At 39.5% G+C, this 20,128-nt stretch overlaps 1 protein-coding gene across 1 annotated transcript in view; it reads right to left on the reverse strand.

Annotated features, from left to right (window-relative positions):
* LOC135219105 (mRNA export factor Gle1-like) overlaps window positions 1-20,128 on the reverse strand; it is a 137,541-nt gene that overhangs the window by 37,281 nt on the left and 80,132 nt on the right. The window contains exon 4 of the mRNA XM_064255547.1: window positions 3,005-3,177. Within this exon, the coding sequence (XP_064111617.1) occupies window positions 3,005-3,177 (173 nt within the window). The remainder of the gene's footprint in view (window positions 1-3,004; window positions 3,178-20,128) is intronic.

Here is a 20,128-nt window from a genome sequence, read left to right on the forward strand (position 1 = left end):
TCGAAAGGGTTGTTGAGCCTGCCTTGACTCCTTAGGTGTCTTCTTAATCACTTTGGGGGGCAAATACTTTCTTACTGAAGAAGTCAGAAGGTCCTGGGTCGCCTTCTGAGTCAGAGATAGAGAGATATCCTTGATTATCTCTGAAGGAAATAGCTGATCTGAGAGTGGGGAGAAAACCAACTCCGACTTCTGAGCATTAGAAACCCCCTTAGCTGCAAAAGAGCACAGGAGGAACCTCTTCTTCAATACTCCTGCCGTAAACAGGGACGCCAACTCGTTCGCCCCATCTCTCAGGGCTTTGTCCATGCAGGACATAATACTGCTTGGAAGTTGTATGGCAGACGATTCCTTGTCTTCTAAGGTGCGAGCCAGAGCCCCCAAGGACCAGTCAAGGAAGTTGAAAACTTCAAAAGTCCGGAAAATGCCCTTCAATAGATGATCCAACTCTGAAGATGCCCACTAAATCTTGGCCGCGTGCAAAGCATGCCTGCGGGAGCTGTCTACAATATTGGAAAAGTCCCCCTGGGAGGAGGCAGGTACTCCCAGGCCGAGACTTTCCCCCGTCGCATACCAGACCCCAGACTTCGAGGCCAACTTGGCTGGCGGAAAGGAGAAAGAAGTCTTCACTGCTTCCCTCTTTTCCTTCAACCAGGAGTTAATCCTTTGAAGGGCTTTCTTAGCCGTAATAGAAAGAGTCATCTTCAAAAACGATGATTTCTTGGGGTTTTTGTTCCTTGAAAACTGCGAAAGGGGTGACAACGGAGCTGAGGGCTGAAACTCCCCTTCGAAGATAGACAGGAGACAATCAGTCAACCTTTTATAATCAGAAGAAGGAGCTTCAACATCTTTCTCCTCTTCAGAAGCTAATTCCTCAACGTCTTCTTCCGCTGACGAAATTTCCTGTAAGCCGACGTCGTTATCAAGAATATCCTCAGCGTACGTATCCAAAACTTGTTTCTCAAGTGAATGTTTCCTCTTGTCATGACAAAAGTCTTCTCGGAAGAGTAGGGAGGAAGACGGGTTAACATCCTGCGTCCTGCGTCCATCTCTTGCGCTGCGTCCACCGTACATCTATCCGGCTTGTTCTTGCGTCCTGCATAACTGAGCGCTCGTCCGTCTTAGCCGGTACCGTGCGTCCTGTTCGAGAAACCGAAGGACGAGGAGGAGTAAGCAAACTCTGATTATGCGTCCTCTTGGAGGACTTAACGGGGAGAAACGCATTCTTACGTCTCGAGGAAGGCTGATCCGTTGCTTCCCAAGACTTAACCAGGTCGGACAATTTAACTTGCATCTCCCTGAGAAAGTCTCTAGTGTCCGTCTCCTGACGGATCGCACGCGAAGGCGGAGAGCGAAGTTGTGCAGCACTCGTACGACGAGGAGACTTGACTTGCGGTCTGCGAGACGGAGAAGATACAGGAGAAAGTACCCAGGACGCAGCAGGATAGTCCCTCTCAGGAGAACCGACTGCCATCGAACGTCTTGCGTCCTCCCTTGAATGCAACGTTCTTCTCCTTTTAACAGGAATATCGTCCTCATCCGCACTAGATTAAAAATTCTCAGGGCTACTCTATCTCTCTTGCGCGTAGCCTACATCGTCCTGAGATGAGGCTGGTCTGTGCGTCCTCTTGAGTGGACGCGAAACGTCCGCATAACGTCGATACTTGCCTGGCGCCGAGCTATCGGAAGACGAAAAACACTTCCCAGTGACGCCTTTTCTACTGCGCACTGCTGCAGCCTGGGACGCAACAGGACTGCCTGAAGGGACGACTGATCGTATGGGGACCCCTCTCGCCTCCCTTCGACTGTCGACATACCTTCTCCCTTGGGTCTGGGAGCTTGGTAGCGGTCTAGGCCTAGGAGCACGAGAGAGACAATCAGCCGCCCCCTCCACTACACTGTCACACACATCAAAAGCACCCACTTTATCAGTAAGACACTGAATTTTATCGCCTATAGACGCTAGGGCAGCAAACACTTGAACATAATGTGAGTCCTTCGCATCCTCAGAAACAGCAGCAGGCGCAGGAGAAACCTGAGGGGAAGGAGCTACAACTTCTACTTGGGAAGGAGGTGGAGAAATAGTTACTGAATCATTCAAGGCCTTACTAGAAGAGCCTGACCTCTCATTCCGAGAAACAGATCTCCAAACTCGATCTTTCTCCAATCTCTCCATATATTTCGTGAGAGTCTTCCACTCCTTTTCATTCACTCTCTCACACTCATTACACCTATTGTCCCAAGTACACACACAATCTCTACATTTCTTACACACAGTGTGAGGGTCTACCGAAGCTTTCGGTAGCCTCACCTTACATCCTTCTTTCACACACACTCTAAAGATAACACCAGAATCAGACATTGTAAGAGAAATCCAAAGCGATTGCCAATGTAACTTTCCAATACGATATCAAAAATCCGTCCAAAATAGTGAAAAGTCAGTAACAAGTTCGAAATCCTAGCAGGGAACCCTCAACGATGTTGACGGTTCGGCTGGCAGAGAAAATCTGATGAAAATGGGAATGGTTCTGAGCGCCAGCGCCACGGAAACGGGGTGGCGATCACCTGAACTACCAGTGATCTAGCGGTTGCCGCAAGTTTTGAAAATTCTGCCAGTGCGACAGAGGATATAGCTATATATATACCTGCCAGGTAAGTGTCATACATGAAATTTAAAATTTTACATTCAGTTCACATAAAAAACCCTCAATCTTCCAAGAATGCCACACACAATAATGGTTGATCTAATCATTTTACCATGGGCAATATGATCATTGTCTTTGAGAACAAACCTTCAAGAAGAATATCTGGTACTGAATGCCATCACCTTATTAAAAAATACTTATAAGAGGCTAAGGATCAGCTTCTCCTGAATAATAAGGGCTAAAAGGGAATAAAAATTTGTAAAGCAACTAAATTTTACCTAGAGGCTAATCATGTTTAGCAATAAGATTCAAGTCACCAAATTCCAACCAGCAGCTATAGAACACAAGCTAAAAACACTTACTCATTCTGCTGAATGGTACGGCGTATTTCTTCTTTCTGCTTTTGCAATCTTTTTACCTCCAATTCAAGATTCTCATCACGCTCCTTGCAATACTGTTTGTACTGTGACCGATGCTGCCGCCTAATTTCCTTTAGTTGGAGCAGGTACTTTTGATAACAAGAGACCACCTTTTGCTGAAATTATACAAATTGTAAGAAAAATATAACTATCGCCATGTAGCGTAAATATGTGATTTTTATAATAAATTGAAATTTTATTTTAAATTACTGAACAATTAGCTAGGTGTAGGTTCACTACGCGGCAGACAAAAATTAAAACTTTGCAGTGGTACCGCCATTGCTGACATAGGTTAAAGGATCTCCCACTATTTGGGGGAGATACAGGTATAACAGACCAGGTGTTATCAATTTGTTCTGTCCAACCAACCACCTGAGGGGAGAAGGGAGGGCTTTTATTAAGTAATTGTTTGGTAAGTATAAAATAAAATTTAATTTTATTATAAAAATCACATTTTTATTTCAATCTCTTACCAAAAAATTACCTAGCTGATTCCAATCCGAGAAGGGCTGTGGATATATGCTTAATTAAAAAATATATCAGGATTTCTGAAAAAAGACAGTAGTATAATCAGCACTGGTTTGTGCTTCAATATAACTTACCATGTAAGTGAGCTACTGCAAATATGTACTGCCTCTGGTTGGCGCTTGTCTTACATAGTAGTGCTTGGGGTTATGTCCAAGAGGTGTGTCTACTTTGAGTGGGGTAACCTTCACAGTCATAGAGGTACACCACTGAAGACCAGTTACAAAATACAAAAGAACAACATACAAGAACTGTCACCTACACCAAACCACAAAAAACCTATATCCACCATAATAAAATACAATTGGCTGGTGGGCACTCCAGGTACTTAGTACCCCCAAACTTCCTTTAACTCAACAACCTTGTTACAAGGGGAAGAATATAAAGAGGGACCATCCTCCTGGTTGTTTCTCATAACACCATGCCAGCTAAGGATAAAGGACTGAGAGTTACAATCCTCAAGTACTGTCTTGATTTCCTTTAAGTAATGTGAAGTAAATACTGACTTAGACCTCCAAAATGTCTTTTGAAGGATAGCAGAAAGCGACACAGTATTGTGTCGGAATGCCAGGGAAGTCTTTACTGCTCGCACTTTGTGCACCTTGACCTTCAGCAAGGTGAAGTTCTCCTCTTTAGCTAGAGAAAGAGCCTCAGTAATTAGCTCTCTCAGAAAGGAGATAGCATTCTTCGAGAGATGTAGAGACGGGTCTTTAATTGGGCACCACAGTCGGGAAGACTGACCTTATTTTTTCCGACCTGTAGAGGTAATATCTCAAAGCCCTTACAGGGCATAAAAGCCTTTCTTCTTCCTCCAGTCCAAGGATATCCATTAAGTTTTCAAGAACGAAGGAGAGTGGCCAAGGACTGGATGGATTCTCGTTCTTGGTGAAAAAGTTCAAAGACAGGGAGTATACCAAGTTTCACTCTCTCGTCTTGCCAACAATAAAGCTACCAAAAATAAGGTTTTTTGATAGCGTAGTTGCTGTTTCGTCCTCAAAGGATTATCCCTCCATGGTGTGTGCCAGCGCCCCATGGTGATCAGACTACATAATATCTATGCCATAATGGTAAACACTATGACAAGTGACAGAGTATAATGAACTCAAAGACAAGAAGGCATTTTATCTTGTCTTCAGCGAAGCTGTACGCAGTTTCCTATGTCAAAACCTGTAGAAGGGACTATTGCACATGCGCATTGGCCACTTTGTTCTATGATTGGGCCGGTTTAGAGGCCAAGATCCATTATGTACTCCTCTGGTCAACACAGACGTAGGTCTATTCAGCCAGTGTTCCTCTGTATTGAGAAACTCTTTTCTCCGAGATCATTCTCCAGGAATCATGGAATCCCAGAATGTTGAAAGTTGAATGCTTATTTTTAAGAATTTGTGGAAATATTTAGGAAAAAAATGTAGACAAAAAATTTTGTTGTGAATACGAAAACTAATTTTTGTTTGGCCGTCCCATGTTTATAGAGCAGGTGGCCAGCATGATGCACGATCCTTGCTAGCCTGCTTTATGAAAGCAAGAATTGTTTGAACTAATTTTGTCATTCCTTTTAGAAGTTTGACTAAAAAAAACTACTCCACAATGCATTATTAATTTAGTTAATCTTTTCAGATAGTGGTGTCTGCAATTTCCTAGGCATTAGCCTAAATGAGCTATTAACCTATTCGATTTAGGTCAAATTATTTTAGACTAAGTTAGCTATTATCAGTAGCCTGTAACCTAAGATTATATATCTTAAAGGTGACTCAAATAACCATGACTAAGTAGTGACCTAATATTTTGGTGATAAGTGTCTAGAAGTAGATAAACAGGCTACACCATTTTAATTTTATTTGACAAATATTTAGCATGACTAAAATAATCCACGCTAGGTAATTCCTGGGGTTAAGTAGTAAGAACCCTTACTAACACACTAGTATTGATTTGAATGGTTAGCCTAGAATATGTATCCTAAGGCTAGTCGAAAATTGGCTACATTTCAAGTGATGGTTTTTTTTATATATAACATGCAATACTGATTGTTGAAATTGTAATTCTAATTAGATACTCTAAGGTAGGGTTAGAGTAAGTGTTAATTTACTTGATACTCTAAGGTAGGGTTAGAGTAAGTGTTAATTTACTTACAAGGTAAAATAACCTACCAAGAAGGTTAGTATTGTCATGAAGGTGTTATACTGCGGAGTTAGTGTGTTGAATTGCCTAAATATTTTACAGAATGTACTAAAAATGTACATTAGTGGCCAAATTGACTTGTAAAGTGATATCTACTACTTGTTAATACCTTGGTTTGTTCACTATAGGGCCATCTTGAGAAATTACCTCAATTAAAGTGTTCCATAGCTTTTTGCTTAGACATAGTCCCTGTAATGATCAGGACAAATTTGTTTGGTCGCCTAATATGTGCAAAATTTGTACCGTGCTCTTGGCAGCAAGCTTTAAAGATGAAACTGCCCATTTTAGACTGTCTTGATGGGTCCTAAAGTTTAGCTAGGATGAGGAAGAGGAAGATTAGAACTATCCGGTAGAACTCCAGCAGCATATATTTATCCCGTTCTCTGAAGATCCATATTAGGGCCAAAACCCAATAATATCAGTCACCACTACTCCCCAGGTGCATCCTGAGGAGGAAATAGAGGAATCCTCAGTTAGAGGGGAATTGTTTCAAGACTTTGAGGTATGTGTTGATACCGAAAGAACCTTGCTGAACCCAGAAGGACCAGGGACACAGATGTCAATTAACCAGGGGAAAAACATTGTAGAAGCAAGTCAATACCCTAAGCAGCTTTCAGAAGCTGATCAGGATCCTTCCCCCAAATGGGATATAAGGATCAACCTGAACCCAGTGGAAATGGCAGCATTTTCAGAAGGTTATAGCAATTCACCCAGAACTTCTGCCCCCTGGGGAACAGACAGCTGCAGCTCAGCTGTAGATACACAATCAGGTTATGCAAGCTCCTCCAAAAGGGATACACAGTTTGCGGTATTAGATCAGTTCCGTAAGGAAATAATGAGTGACATCAAAAATGCTTTTGCTGCTGAATGGCAACAAATAATGAGCATACTGCATGATTCTGAACATCCAGTCATGCACCAAAATGTAAGCGTCTGGCATCTTGCATTAGAAGAGGTAGAGTTGAAACCTAATCTTCCCAAACAAGAGTAAATAGTGCAAACCAAACTGGAACCAACAAAATTACCATCCTGATGAGTCTTGCGACCAAAATCTAACAGACTCCTAAACCCTACTCTGATGCTGATAATCCTTGGTGAGATGCCTCGATGTGTATTTTCTCTCAGGATGGTAAGTATCTTATTAATGAGAAAGACCATGATAGAAGTAGTCCATGTTGAATTTAGGGACTGGGCAGCATTTCCTAACACTGAATGGCCCCTGATACTACCTGTGCCAGACATGGATAAACCTCAAAAGGAAACTATTCTCTTACTTTGCAATTTGGCATTGAGAACTGTAGATGAAACTCTTCATCAGGTAAATGGAAAATGGATTTATACTTCCATCATGAACAAAACTCAGGTTGCTCATCATGTATATAAAGCGTCAAAAGTGAGGCTACAAATTTCAAAATTAATCGTACTTCTTCAGAAACTCGTAGGGTTGCCAGTTAGTATATTTTATTCCAATTATTGTCATCCTCTTTATCTGATAATATGTATCAGTGATTAACTATAGAATCACAGAAGGCATTTCCCCAGTGAATGGTCAGCGCTAGTTGAATAATTGTTTATTAAAAGAAAAGAAAAAGAATTTCCCCGTAGAAACATCTGCGGCTCTCAATATGTGATATCAAGTGTTCACCATTGACTGGCAGCAGGAACTGAGTGCATAAGCATTGGCCTAATGTGATTTTTAAATTAACTTTCTACTATTACAGCATTATATAAAAAATTATTCTGATTTATTTTGATAAAGAACAAAGAAGTTTAACATCTGATTAAATGAAATATAAATAAGACAGAAGTTGGCGTAAAAAATAAAAAATCCAAGTTATATGCGCATTTAGCATTGGCTACATGGTGGAGCCTATTTCATTAATCAAGAAAATATATTTTCAAGTCTGTTATTTAATCATTTCATCGAATTTCTCGATTGTGGACATTTTTGCATGTGGAATTGCGTTCAGGGTCGTATCAAACGAATATTTTTGTGGGTTTCCACCTTTTTTTCAGTGCATATGTGAGACTATTCTTCTCCATACGATCCAGTGTGTGAATATGAATTTGAGTATCTCCTGTTATGCGCTCTCTCTCTCTCTCTCTCTCTCTCTCTCTCTCTCTCTCTCTCTCTCAGGACCTTTTTATCTAGTCAGGAATAACCAGAGGCCTGTTTTAAGAATTGACCACTAGGCCTATTGTCATGTTTGGGTACTTCTACATTTATATATATATATATATATATATATATATATATATATATATATATATATATATATATATATATATATATACAGTGTTCCCCCGTATTCACGGGAGATGTGTACCAGACACCCACGCGAATAGCTCAAACCCGCGAATAGTTAGAACTCCCCTCTAAAAATACCTATATCTGCCTATCTTGAAAGTTCAAATACCAAATGTCTACTTAAAGTATTATCCTACATCAAATATACCATTGAATTGATATTATTAATATTTTAAAGTCATCGTGAACATTTTACCATTAGAAATATATAAACAGCCAATAGCAGAGAGAGAGAGAGAGAGAATAACGCCTTACGATATCAATAGATTGAAATGAACGTCTGTAGGCAACACTTTTTTCCCCTCCCATAAATACATATATTTCTCCAGAGAAGAGAGAAAGAGAGGACTGAGCAATTTTGTTTGTCTGTCTATCAATTCTTTTGCTGAGAGCGAGAGAGATAAAAGGAAGAAATAGAAACACCAAATGTATACCTTATGTAACATCCAGCATCAAATTAACCTTGAATTATTATCATATTACTGTATTAATCTTAGAGATTGTATTAATATAATTTCAAAGTAATCCTAAACATTAGTACCCTTAAAGGTATATACTTACATATGTACTTATAACACTTGCAGCCAAGAGACACAGTTACCACTATGACAAGTATCTTGTGGAGAGAGAGAGAGAGAGAGAGAGAGAGAGAGAGAGAGAGAGAGAGAGAGAGAGAGAGAGAGATTGTCCTTACAGTATTTAAAAGAGTGAAATGGAATGATTATTGTATTTAAAATACTCGCATATGAATTTTGTAATTACAGTTATAGTATTATTATTGGAAAATATTAATGATAAACTTATTACATACATGTCCATGAAAATTATCTCATCTCAGTAAGAGAGAGAGAGAGAGAGAGAGAGAGAGAGAGAGAGAGAGAGAGAGAGAGAGAGAGAGAGATTACATAAAAACCATTAAATTCGTTGACCATTGTATGGCATTGTTACTTTCCCAGCTCCGAGCATCACTGGAGTTGAGAAGGTAGGGAAATTGATACAGAAAAAGAGAAGGGAAGAATTTTCATTTGAAATTAATTATCGTATTATTACTACTTCTATTATTATTATTATTATTTGAAAATATAATAAACACATGCATCTACCATAAGAATTCTCTCATCTCAGTAAGAAAGAGGAGTTATCCTTACAAGTGAAATGGAAAGGTCATTTTCATCTCTTTAAAATACTACCATTATGAATTTTATAAGTACAGTTTTATTATTGTTATTATTATTATTATTATTATTATTATTAAATAACTGAAATTATCAATAAACATTTTACATACTAGTACCAAAAAAATTCTTTCATCTCAGTAAAAGAGAGAGAGAGAGAGAGAGAGAGAGAGAGAGAGAGAGAGAGAGAGAGAGAGAGAGTGTTTATCTCTCTGTTCTCTCAAAAAATACTTATAACGCTTCCAGCGAAAGAGAGGGAGGGAGTTACCACTATGACATTATTATCTTGTGTGGCAAAAGAGAGAGAGAGAGAGAGAGAGAGAGAGAGAGAGAGAGAGAGAGAGAGAGAGAGAGAGAGAGAGTTAACCTTAATTAAAAGTGACATGGATAGATTAGTATTGTATTTCTTTAAAATACTATCACATAATATGAATTTTGTAATTACAGTTATTATTATTATTATTATTATATTATTATTATTACTATTATTATTATCATTTGAAAAGTATTAAAAACATATAGTTACAAGTGTACTATAAAAAATCTCGAGTCTCAGTAAATGAGAGAGAGAGAGAGAGAGAGAGAGAAGAGACGAGAGCGAGAGAGAGAGAGAGAGAGAGAGAGAGAGAGAGAGAGAGGGAAATTTCATGAGCATTTAATGGCAACAACACAACAAGAGCTTCTCCCCCTCCTATCACATAACATGATATATCCTGACAGTTTTAGTACCTGGAGTTACAGAAAGAAGACTGGGAATTTCCTTCATTCTTCCATATTTTTTAAATTTATAAACTAAAATCTTACTATTCACTATGGTATTTTCTTTAATGAATTGATATTATTGCTGTATAAATTAATATTAATATTTGAAAATAGTAAATCATTTCTTTATCATACAAAAAACATACATCTTTGTAGTAGTAGTAGTAGTAGTAGAGAGAGAGAGAGAGAGAGAGAGAGAGAGAGAGAGAGAGAGAGAGAGAGAGAGAGAGAGAGAGAGAGAGAGAGAATTATTATTTTTATTATGTGATATCATTTAATCTTATTAAACTTACTAATACAGTATTAATCAAAATTAATATTTTAAAATTAGTAAATCATTTTTGTATCATAAAAATGTATTTAGTCATGAAAATAAACATCAAAATACACTAATTAGTGATTATTTTCGTCGGAAAATCCCGCGAATGGGCGAATCCCCGTAAATAAATGGGTAGATATGGTCCAGAGAGAAATCCGCGAATCAGTGAGTCCGCGAATCCGGAGAACGCGAATACGGGGGCCCACTGTATACACACACACAGTGGAACCTCGACATACGAAAGTCCCAACTTACGAAAAATTCAAGTTACGAAAGAAAATATGAAGATTTTTTTGCCTCTGCATACAAAAATAATTCAGGTTACTAAAGGTTGTTACTGTAAAGTCCCGAGATTCACCCGGACCACCGAGAACCATTTTAAAACTCACGCACCACCAACTGAGTAGACTCGCCACCATCCTGCTGCTCTCCCATTGGTTCCTGATGTTAGTCACCGCCGTAAGATCCTGCTCTCCTATTGGTTAGCATCTCTCCCATCGTGCATCTACATAAAGGCGTTCTTCGGTCACTCCGTAGCAGCATCGGTATCGTAAGCACACGGACTTCGTTCTTTCATATACGATTTCGTTTGTTAACCCTTAAACGCCGAAGCAGTAAAAAAAAAAACAAAAAAAAAAAAAAAAAAAAAAAAATGGTCCGTGTGCCGGAGACGTTTCAGAGTGAGCGCGGAAGCGGAAAAAATATTTTTTTTTCAAAAAATCACAGCGCGCTTAGTTTTTAAGATTAAGAGTTCATTTTTGGCTCCTTTTTTTGTCATTGCCTGAAGTTTAGTTTGCAACCATCAGAAATGCAAAAAATTATCATTATCATATATAAACTAATGCGTATGATAGCGTCAAAAACGAAATTTCATATATAATTGTATTTAAATCGCGCTGTGCGCAAAACGGTTAAAGATAACAAGTTACTTTTTTTTCGTTGTAATGTACACTAAATTGCGATCATTTTGGTATATAACACATTGTAAAACAATAAAAGCAAAGCAGAGAAAATATTATCACAAAATAATGCATGAATTCGTAACGCGCGGACGTAAACAAATATTTTTTTTTTTCAAAATTCACCATAAATATAAATATTATTGTCCTAGAGACTTCCAATTTCTTTCAAAATGAAGACAAATGATTGAATATTACTATACTGTAAGAGTATTAGCTTACAAATGCAGTTTTCGACCATATCTGATGAGTTAAAGTTGACCGAATGTCGAATTTTTTATATATATTTTTTTTTATATGCAATTATTTCGGAAATAAGAAAAGCTACAATTTTCAAATATTTTTCGTTTTATTCTACATGAAATTGCGCACATTTTCATATATAAATGCCTAATATGAAACGGAGCAAATATTCCGAGAATGGGACTTACGCATTTCGGAGATTTGTGACGGAGAATCCGCGCGCGGAGGGAAGGAAAGTTTTTTTTTTTAAATTCACCATAAATTTAAATATTGTGCTAGAGACTTCAAATTTGTTTCACGATGACGATAAATGACTGAATATTACTAGACTGTAAGAGTTTTATCTTACAATTGCGTTTTTCGACCATTTCGGTAGAGTCAAATTTGACCGAACGTGGTTTTTTTTTGTTTCTATTTTATACGTGATTTATATGCAAATATTTCAAAATGAGAAAAGCTACAACCTTCAACTATTTTTTGTTGTATTATACATGAAATTGTGCACATTTTCATATATAAAACTTTATGTAACGGCTAATTTAAAATGGTGCAAACATTACCACAATCGCACGTATGATTTTTTCGGAAGAGTTACTGCGTGGACATAAAGAAAATGTAATTTTTTTTATAAATTCACCATAAATCGAAATATTGTGCTAGAGACTTCCAATTTGTTGCAAAATGAAGGTAAATGCTTGAATATTACTAGAATATAAGTGTTTTAGCTTACAATTGCGTTTTTCGACCATTTCGGTAGAGTCCAAAAGTTGACCACGAAGGTTGAAAATTTGTCACTTATCATTTTTTTTTTTATATGAAAATATTTCAAAATTGATAAAAGCTACAACCATGGGTTTGTTTTTAGTTGTATTGTGCATGACATTGCGCACATTTTCATATATAAAACTTTATGTAACGGCTAATTTAAAATGGTGATGGTGCAAACATTACCACAATCACAATGTATGATTTTTTTTCGGAAGTTACCGCGCGGACGTAAGGAAAACGTTTTTTTCATAAATTCACCATAAATCGAAATATTGTGGCTAGAGACTTCCAATTAGTTTCAAAATTAAGGTAAATGATGAATATTACTAAATATAAGAGTTTTAGCTTACAATTGCGTTTTTTTCGACCATTCGGTAGAGTCAAAGTTGACCGAGTTAAGGTTGAAATTTTGGCACTTCTATTACTTTATTTATATGAAAATATCTCAAAACTGATAAAAGCTACAATCATGAGTATTTTTTTGTTGTATTTTACATAAAAATGTGCACATTTTCATATATAATACTCCATGTAACGGCTAATTTAAAATGGTAAAAAAATTATGTCAAAGTGACGAAATAATTTCCGAGATGTGTCACAGATACTTTTTAGTGCGGCAAGAAAGAAATTCGCGCTTGCGCGCCTGCGGAACGATTGTAAACAAAACAACGCCTTGATCCATGAACTCCCAGCATCCCCCAAGGCGCGTGATTCAAGAGTTTTCGGCTGGTAGGCCTAAAAGTATTTTTCCGCGAATTTTTAAAAAAACTTTTGTATGTTGACGTAAAATACGTCCAGTTGGCACCCAAGAGACAAAAAATGTCGACGTAAAATACGTCCAGTCGGCGTTTAAGGGTTAACATAAATTTGTGTTAGTGATTTCACTTTGTACTTTATCGTGTTGTGTGAGAACTTAATTAGTACATAACTAATTACGTATAGTCATGGGTCCCAAGAAAGTTGCTGAAGTTCACGGAAAGAAGAGGATGCTTTCTATGGAGACAAAAATGGAGATTATCAAGAAATATGAGGCTGGCATGCGGTTGAGTGTGATCACTAAGAAATACGGCCGAAATCCATCGACAATAGGCACCATTCTTAAGCAGAAGGAAGCCATCAAAGCAGCTACACCTTCCAAGGGTGTGACTATTTTGTCCAACAAGAGGAGCTACGTGCATGATGAGATGGAGAGGCTGCTTCTATGGATTGAGGACAAAGAAATCGCTGGCGATACGATAACCGAGACAGCAATCTGCCAGAAGGCCAGCGCTATTTTCGCTGATCTGATTGCCCAGGCCGAAGACGACAGAGGAGAAGGGACATCGACGGCAACCCTAGACTTCAAGGCTTCTCGGGGGTGACTTGATAAATTCCGTAAATGAACTGGCATCTATTCAGTGGTGAAGAAATTGAAATTTTGTAAAAAACGTAAAGTATAAAAAAAAAAAAGGAAATTTAATTTTAAGTTTTTTGTAAAGTTAAGTGATAACGTTTCTGCCATTTGTTAATGTGTTTCATAAAGTTTAGTGTTAATGTTTCCTGTCATCTTTTAATGTGTTTCATAAAGTTAAGTGTTCATGTTTTCTGCCATTTGTCGCCACTTTCAGAGATCGCCTCACTCGAAAGGTAAGGTTCCACATTTTACTGCAGACGTATGTGTGTACAGTATTTCTTGTACCATGTACACTAATACACTTTATTTACAGGTATGAAGTACATATTAGTAGTATATGTAGTTTAAGTTAGGTATTGAATGGTCCAAATTGTTGTATTTCATAGTTTATTGGTCCATTTAGCTTTATTATAAAATTTACTAGGGTGTTTTTGTAGGGCTTTGAACGAATTAGGCAATTTACATGTAAAATGTGGTTCAAGATACGAAAAAATCAGGTTACGAAGGCCGCTTCGGAACGGATGAATTTCGCATCCTGAGGTACTACTGTATATATAAATCCCAAAAGAACTCATGAATTTGTCATACAATAATGCTTGACTGGATCGAACTGATTACTGGTTGCATGTGGAAATATGAATTTGGGTAACATCAAGCCCTTATGATACGCCCACTTATGCAAATTCAGTCTTAAATTTCACGGTTGGAATATGATTAGAAGATTTGAGGTAAAAGGTTGAAGTGAAAAAGGTGGATTTAGGATTGTGGGTAGAGGTAGAGGGGGAGGATTGTTCGTTGGAGTCTGTCGTCTTCTGACTTAAACAGGTGATGATTTTACAAGTGTTCTGGTTGCTTGCGACTGTCGTTCTTATTTTTATATCAAGTCTGTTTCCCAGGTGCAAGGACAGGTACTGGTGTTGGTCTTCATGGTTCTAACTTTGCCTAAATAACAGACAATGGCCCCACATTGTAAGCCTTGCCATGCCCGGAACTAGGCCTAGTCACCTGAAGGTAGCAGCAGCAAAAGCCTTTCTCAAAGATGGTGTTTTATGCTCAGTTTCACATGCTCTTTTTCTCCTCTATTTTGCTCTTTATCTCCTTGAAGAATCTTTTTTTTTCACTTTATTTTGCTCTCTTTTGCCCACTTCTCTCCCTGAAGAATTTTTTGCACTTATTTTTGGCCTCTTTCTCCTTTTGTTTGGATATCTAGATGGTTGTAAAAATGATTTTCCATTAATAAGGTTTCATTATCATGTGCTTCATAAATTCATGCTTGGTTTACCACAATCTTTCAATTTGTTTAGTAGGAATACGTTAAAAACTATCATCATTGAATCTTACTCTCGCTTATCGGGGCCTAAAAGCTAAAATCAGAACTACCAACCACACCCAACTTCTTTGTTGAATCTAGGTGCATTCATGGTAGATTATGTTTAATGTTATGGAGATTTTCCCTTTACTATATTCTATTGATACTTGCATGGTTTTATGCATCTTCACTAAAATAATTGATAATACACTATAATATTAAATATTTGTTACCACACTGCTCGCAGTATACATAAGGGATTTTGACGTAAGGAAAAATCTATTTCTGGGCGATTGGTTCGTGTCGCCAGCGAAATATCCTTTAATCCATTATTTCTAAGGTAAATGTACTAACACATATCCAGAGAATAAATTAAAATAAACTAAGAAAATGGTCAGTACAACTGACTCGCTCACCCACCCTCCCAAGAGGGTGTCGGTATGAACACTATGGCGAGTGAGACCACTACCACGAACCGCTTGCCAATAGAAATCTCCCACTACAAAATCCCCACAAGAGGGGAGCCCGACCCACAGAGTGGCAGCAACTATACTACTACTCCATCCCATGCTGCCGACTGCTGCGCCTCTGGTGGCCATCCTTTTCAGTTAGCGCACAGCGTATACACGTGCCCTTTTTTGCTCTGTGTTTTTGTGCCCTTTTATTGGATTTATTCATCATGGAGCGTACAGCCATTGCAGCAGCTAAGTTAAGTAATCAGTGTTTATTGCTATTTGGTTTTTTCCGGCCTTGAGTCAGTATTTGCCGTTTTTTAGGTATAAATACGAGCTCTAGGTCGGAAGCATGGCAGCATGGTTCTGCCTCGTGGCGGGTTCGTTCTTGGTCTTCCATACCCAGAACCTTCCCTTACTTTTACGCTCTGTTATTAGTTATCCTATTTGATTTAAGGGTACAGCCTACGTGGTTTATGTCATGCATGCATGTCTTCTCACCTTGCGTAGGCACCTTCCATCCAGACCCTAGCCACAGCTCTTAGTATCGGCCCCGGCTAGCTTTGAGTGGTAGACTTTCTTTTCGGGTTAGTCGTACACTCCTGGATTTTTCCTCCTACTATTTTATCTTCTTTCTTTACATTTAGTTATTTGTTTATTATATTTTATGTTTATGTTAGTGTTTCGGCGTCTGGCTTCACCTAGCCTAAGGTTATGTCCTATTGGTCACATGTGCTTCCGCTTCAGTTCGGTTGCTTCTCTATAGCATCTCTCTGATCAGTCGGTTGTGTATCCTAGGCTTTATTGTTCATTGTATCTCTTGTTACCGCTCCGTGGTCACTACGTGATCACGGAGCAGCCAGACGCCTGTCCAGTCATCTTTCCCTCCTCCCGCTCTTCCATAGGGGCCGGGGGGAGGTTGGTCTGCCACGCTCGCTCACATACCCGGGCCCGCCTCCCTCTCCCCTAGGAGGAGGGAGTAGGGGGTGGACGTACAGTACGCCCAGTCTGGACTCGACCTCTCCCAGCTGCTCGGTACGTTCGGATGGCAAGGGGGGGGGGACTGGCCTTTCCCCCCCCTCCGTCGTCTCTCTCCGTCGCTCCGTTACTAGCTCGAGTCTGTTGCCCTCTCGCCCTTTCCCACCTTACTGGGGTGGGGCTCTTTATCTACCGGAGCTCCGGCATCCACGTGGAAAGGTGCTAGTTCATCCTGACGGGCGGACTGCGGCATACAGTTGGTCTCTACTAACTCCGTCGCGCTGTTATCGCGTCACGCTCCGCCACGCACCGGACTTAGTCCGGTACGTCCCATGTTTAGGTTTTAAGTTTAGTTTTTAATTTAAACTATATTAAGTTTAATTTAAGCTACATTAAACCTCCCCTCCATTGCATGCTCACACCGGATCTCTCCGGGGTTATAGCCTATTCAGGCAGGATAGGGAGGGGTTATGCCCAAAAATTTTTCGCGCTCCGGCATGCAACGGAGTTCTTTTAACCTTTAGCCTGTAAGTGATATCTTTTAGGATACTCATGTGTCTTTTCACTTACAGACCCATCCAACTGTGAGCATCCGGGATGCAATGCCATGCTCCAGGACCCCTGTGGGCATGAAGTCTGCCGGTCCCATGCTCCATGCGCGACTCCGCACGGGAACCTCCAGGTCTGGTATCACGAGACCTGCACGATTTGTTATGATCTGGTGAGCCAGCTCTTAGACGGGGTAAGCATTTCCAACTCCGTTACCAAATCCCTACGAGATTATAGTTCTTAAGCTAGTTTTAATCTTATCTCAAACTTAAACGAATTTTATATTGGATATCGCATCCTATATAATTTTAAGTTAACCTTCTACTTAAGTTTTAATCTTAAGTTTATTCTTATAAAACTAACAAGTACCCTCTCTTCCAGGCTCCGGCTGTTAGAGACACCGCGTTGGCAACCCTGCGGGCCTGGGTCGGCGGGTTTGGGAAGAACGCCGCCAAGGGTCAGCCCTACATACTGGAGAAGAGGTTAGCGGTCCTGATCTTCCCCGGCGGCAAGTCAACGGGCTACGTCGACCCAGCAGAGGCGGGCCCGACTATTGCGCTGATTCAGGTCAGCTTTATTTTGCTTGATGGAACTTTCAATGTAGAAAAAAAATGTTTTTGAGCTACGTGTTGTATTTGCTAGTTAGTGAATTTCGAACAAAATCCTCTGAAATTTGTAGACTCACTTTTGACACTTACTGTACCACTACCCTTCTGCCCCTTCTCATTTAAAATCATAAACTATGTGAAAGCACATTTTCAAAATTACGTAGTAACCAGAAAGCATGAACCAATGGCAGAACTAAAACCATTTGCTTCAGTTAACCAAGTTTCAAAACACTCCACTGAAGAATGGGCAACATTTCAACTTCTTTTTGATAGGAAAAGGCTCCCCTTAGATATCGCAACTCAGAAATTTGATACCCCAATGAGAGATTTCAGAGGGGGCATCAGCATCCATTTCGTGCTAGGATCCACCTTCTTAGTGTCTTAACCACTTCCTCATTGTAAGAAGTAGCCACAAAAAGGCTTCCAGAAGAATCTAGGATGATTTTTGATGTTGTGGCTAAAAGCATTATAAGAACTTTGTGGGAAGCTCTATATGACTTTTTAGACTGGCGCATAAAAGCGTGTATGGAGGTGCTGGAAAACTCCAACAAGTCGCTTTCCAATGAGACTGCCTTATTACGTACAGTCTAATGACTTCTGTCGAGACCTGTTTGAGGAGTCTATTTTAACTCAAGTAAAAGAGCAAGCACATCAACAAAACCGCTCAGTGTATGCTCTACTGGGAAAAGACTTAAGAAAACAAAAAAAACAGAAATTTCCCCTTACCCAATCCAAAAAAGGCACGCTTGATAAAAAATCATATAGGCCTTCATTCACTTCAAATAGCTCTCCTCATACACAGCTAGGTAGTCAGAAGGGACAGCCCCCTCAAAAGAGACAACAACCTGCTCAGCAAAAATGGTATCCTTTTCATGGGGTCCAAAAACCAGGCTATAAAGGAAAAGGAAAGGCAACACCTGGAATGCATATTAAAGGGAAAGGCAGAGGAAGGTGTGAGGGGGGGGGGGGGGGGGGGGGGGGGGATCCCAATAAGAATTGTTTGGTCAGGGGTCGACTTCAGAAATATCACAAGAAATGGAAGTCTTCTCCTTGGGAACACAGCATTATTCTCAACGGTCTGGGGTGGAAATGGTCTCATCCCCCTCCACCCTTAAAAGGGTTCTTTTAAAAATCGAACCCTCTAAGATTACGTGCAGAAGGCCCTCTAAAAAGGAACCCTAGAGAAACATTCTTACATTAGTCACCAAGCACGTCTCTTCAGTGTTCCCAAAAAGGATTCCTCAGAACGAAGGGTGATCCTTGACCTGTCGTCGTTGAACTAACACATTGTTTGCCAAAAGTTTCGGATGACTACCATTGCCCAAATACATTATGTCATTCCAAAAGGGACCTGGACAGTCACTGTAAATCTGACAGATGCATACTGGCACATCCCTATTGCTGTTCCCTTCCGCCCATCCCTAGGGTTCCAGATAGGGAAAAATACGTACAGATTCAAGGTCATGCCTTTCGGGTTAAACATTGCCCCAAGAATCTTTACAAAATTAGTGACAGTAGTTGTCTGAGAACTCAGGAAAGAAGGAATCTATCTGATAGCTTATTTAGACGAGTGGTTAGTCTCAAAAGGCTTTCTAATATATTGAAAAAAAATCCTGTCACACCCACCAGACAGTTTCAGTGGCTGGGAATGTGTTGGGACACTTTTCACAGCCTTTTGTATTTTCTCCTCAAAACACAGGACAGAATTAGGAAAAACCTCAAAAGGTTCCTGACACAGCCCATTGCTTCCAGTGAGCGTATGATGAGTCTGTTCCAGTTTGTGTTCTATAACAGATTCATTACTCAAATTGCAACTGAAAAATGTGAACAAATTCTGGATGTCACATGCAAGAAAAAGGATGTAAGACAAATCTCACAAAATGCATCAGAAACTTGGGGAAATACTTCAGCCATGGACCCAGAAGGAATCTCTGGCAAAACAGGTCACCCTGACTCCGCCTGTAAAAGTGACACTACACAGATGCCTCGTTGACAGGTTGGGGAGGACATTGGGAGGATTGTCAGGTGGCGGGGAGGTGGTCAGCTACCCTAAAGAATTGTCATATCAATTTCCTAGAGCTGATGGCTGTCTTTCTGGCTCTAAAAAAACTCAAACCTCCAGAAGAGACACACATTCTATTGGTACTAGACAACACGACTGCAATGTCTTTCATCAACAAATTGGGATCACGCACACCTGCTTTCCTACAGGACTGGAACAATTGGAAGACAATACAGTAGTCCCCCCGTATTCACGGGGGATGCGTACCAGACCCCCCCGTGAATAGTTAGAATCCGCGAATGTTTGGAACCCCTATAAAAACGCTAAAAACAGCCTATTTTGTTAGTTAAAACTTAAGAAAAGCCACTAAAAATTTTCATACTTGGTTTTTATAATAGTTTTATCACAAAAAATGCATTTTATGATGAAATTGATAACAAAAACCAGGAATTTGTGGATATTTCTCATAGAAAAATACCGCGAATGCGCAAATTTTCCGCGAATAATGCAGGGAAAGGTTCCCGAGAGAAATCCGCGAA

This window comes from Macrobrachium nipponense, chromosome 1 (genome assembly GCF_015104395.2).
Source record: "Macrobrachium nipponense isolate FS-2020 chromosome 1, ASM1510439v2, whole genome shotgun sequence".
In the NCBI taxonomy this organism is placed as follows: Eukaryota; Metazoa; Arthropoda; class Malacostraca; order Decapoda; family Palaemonidae; genus Macrobrachium; species Macrobrachium nipponense.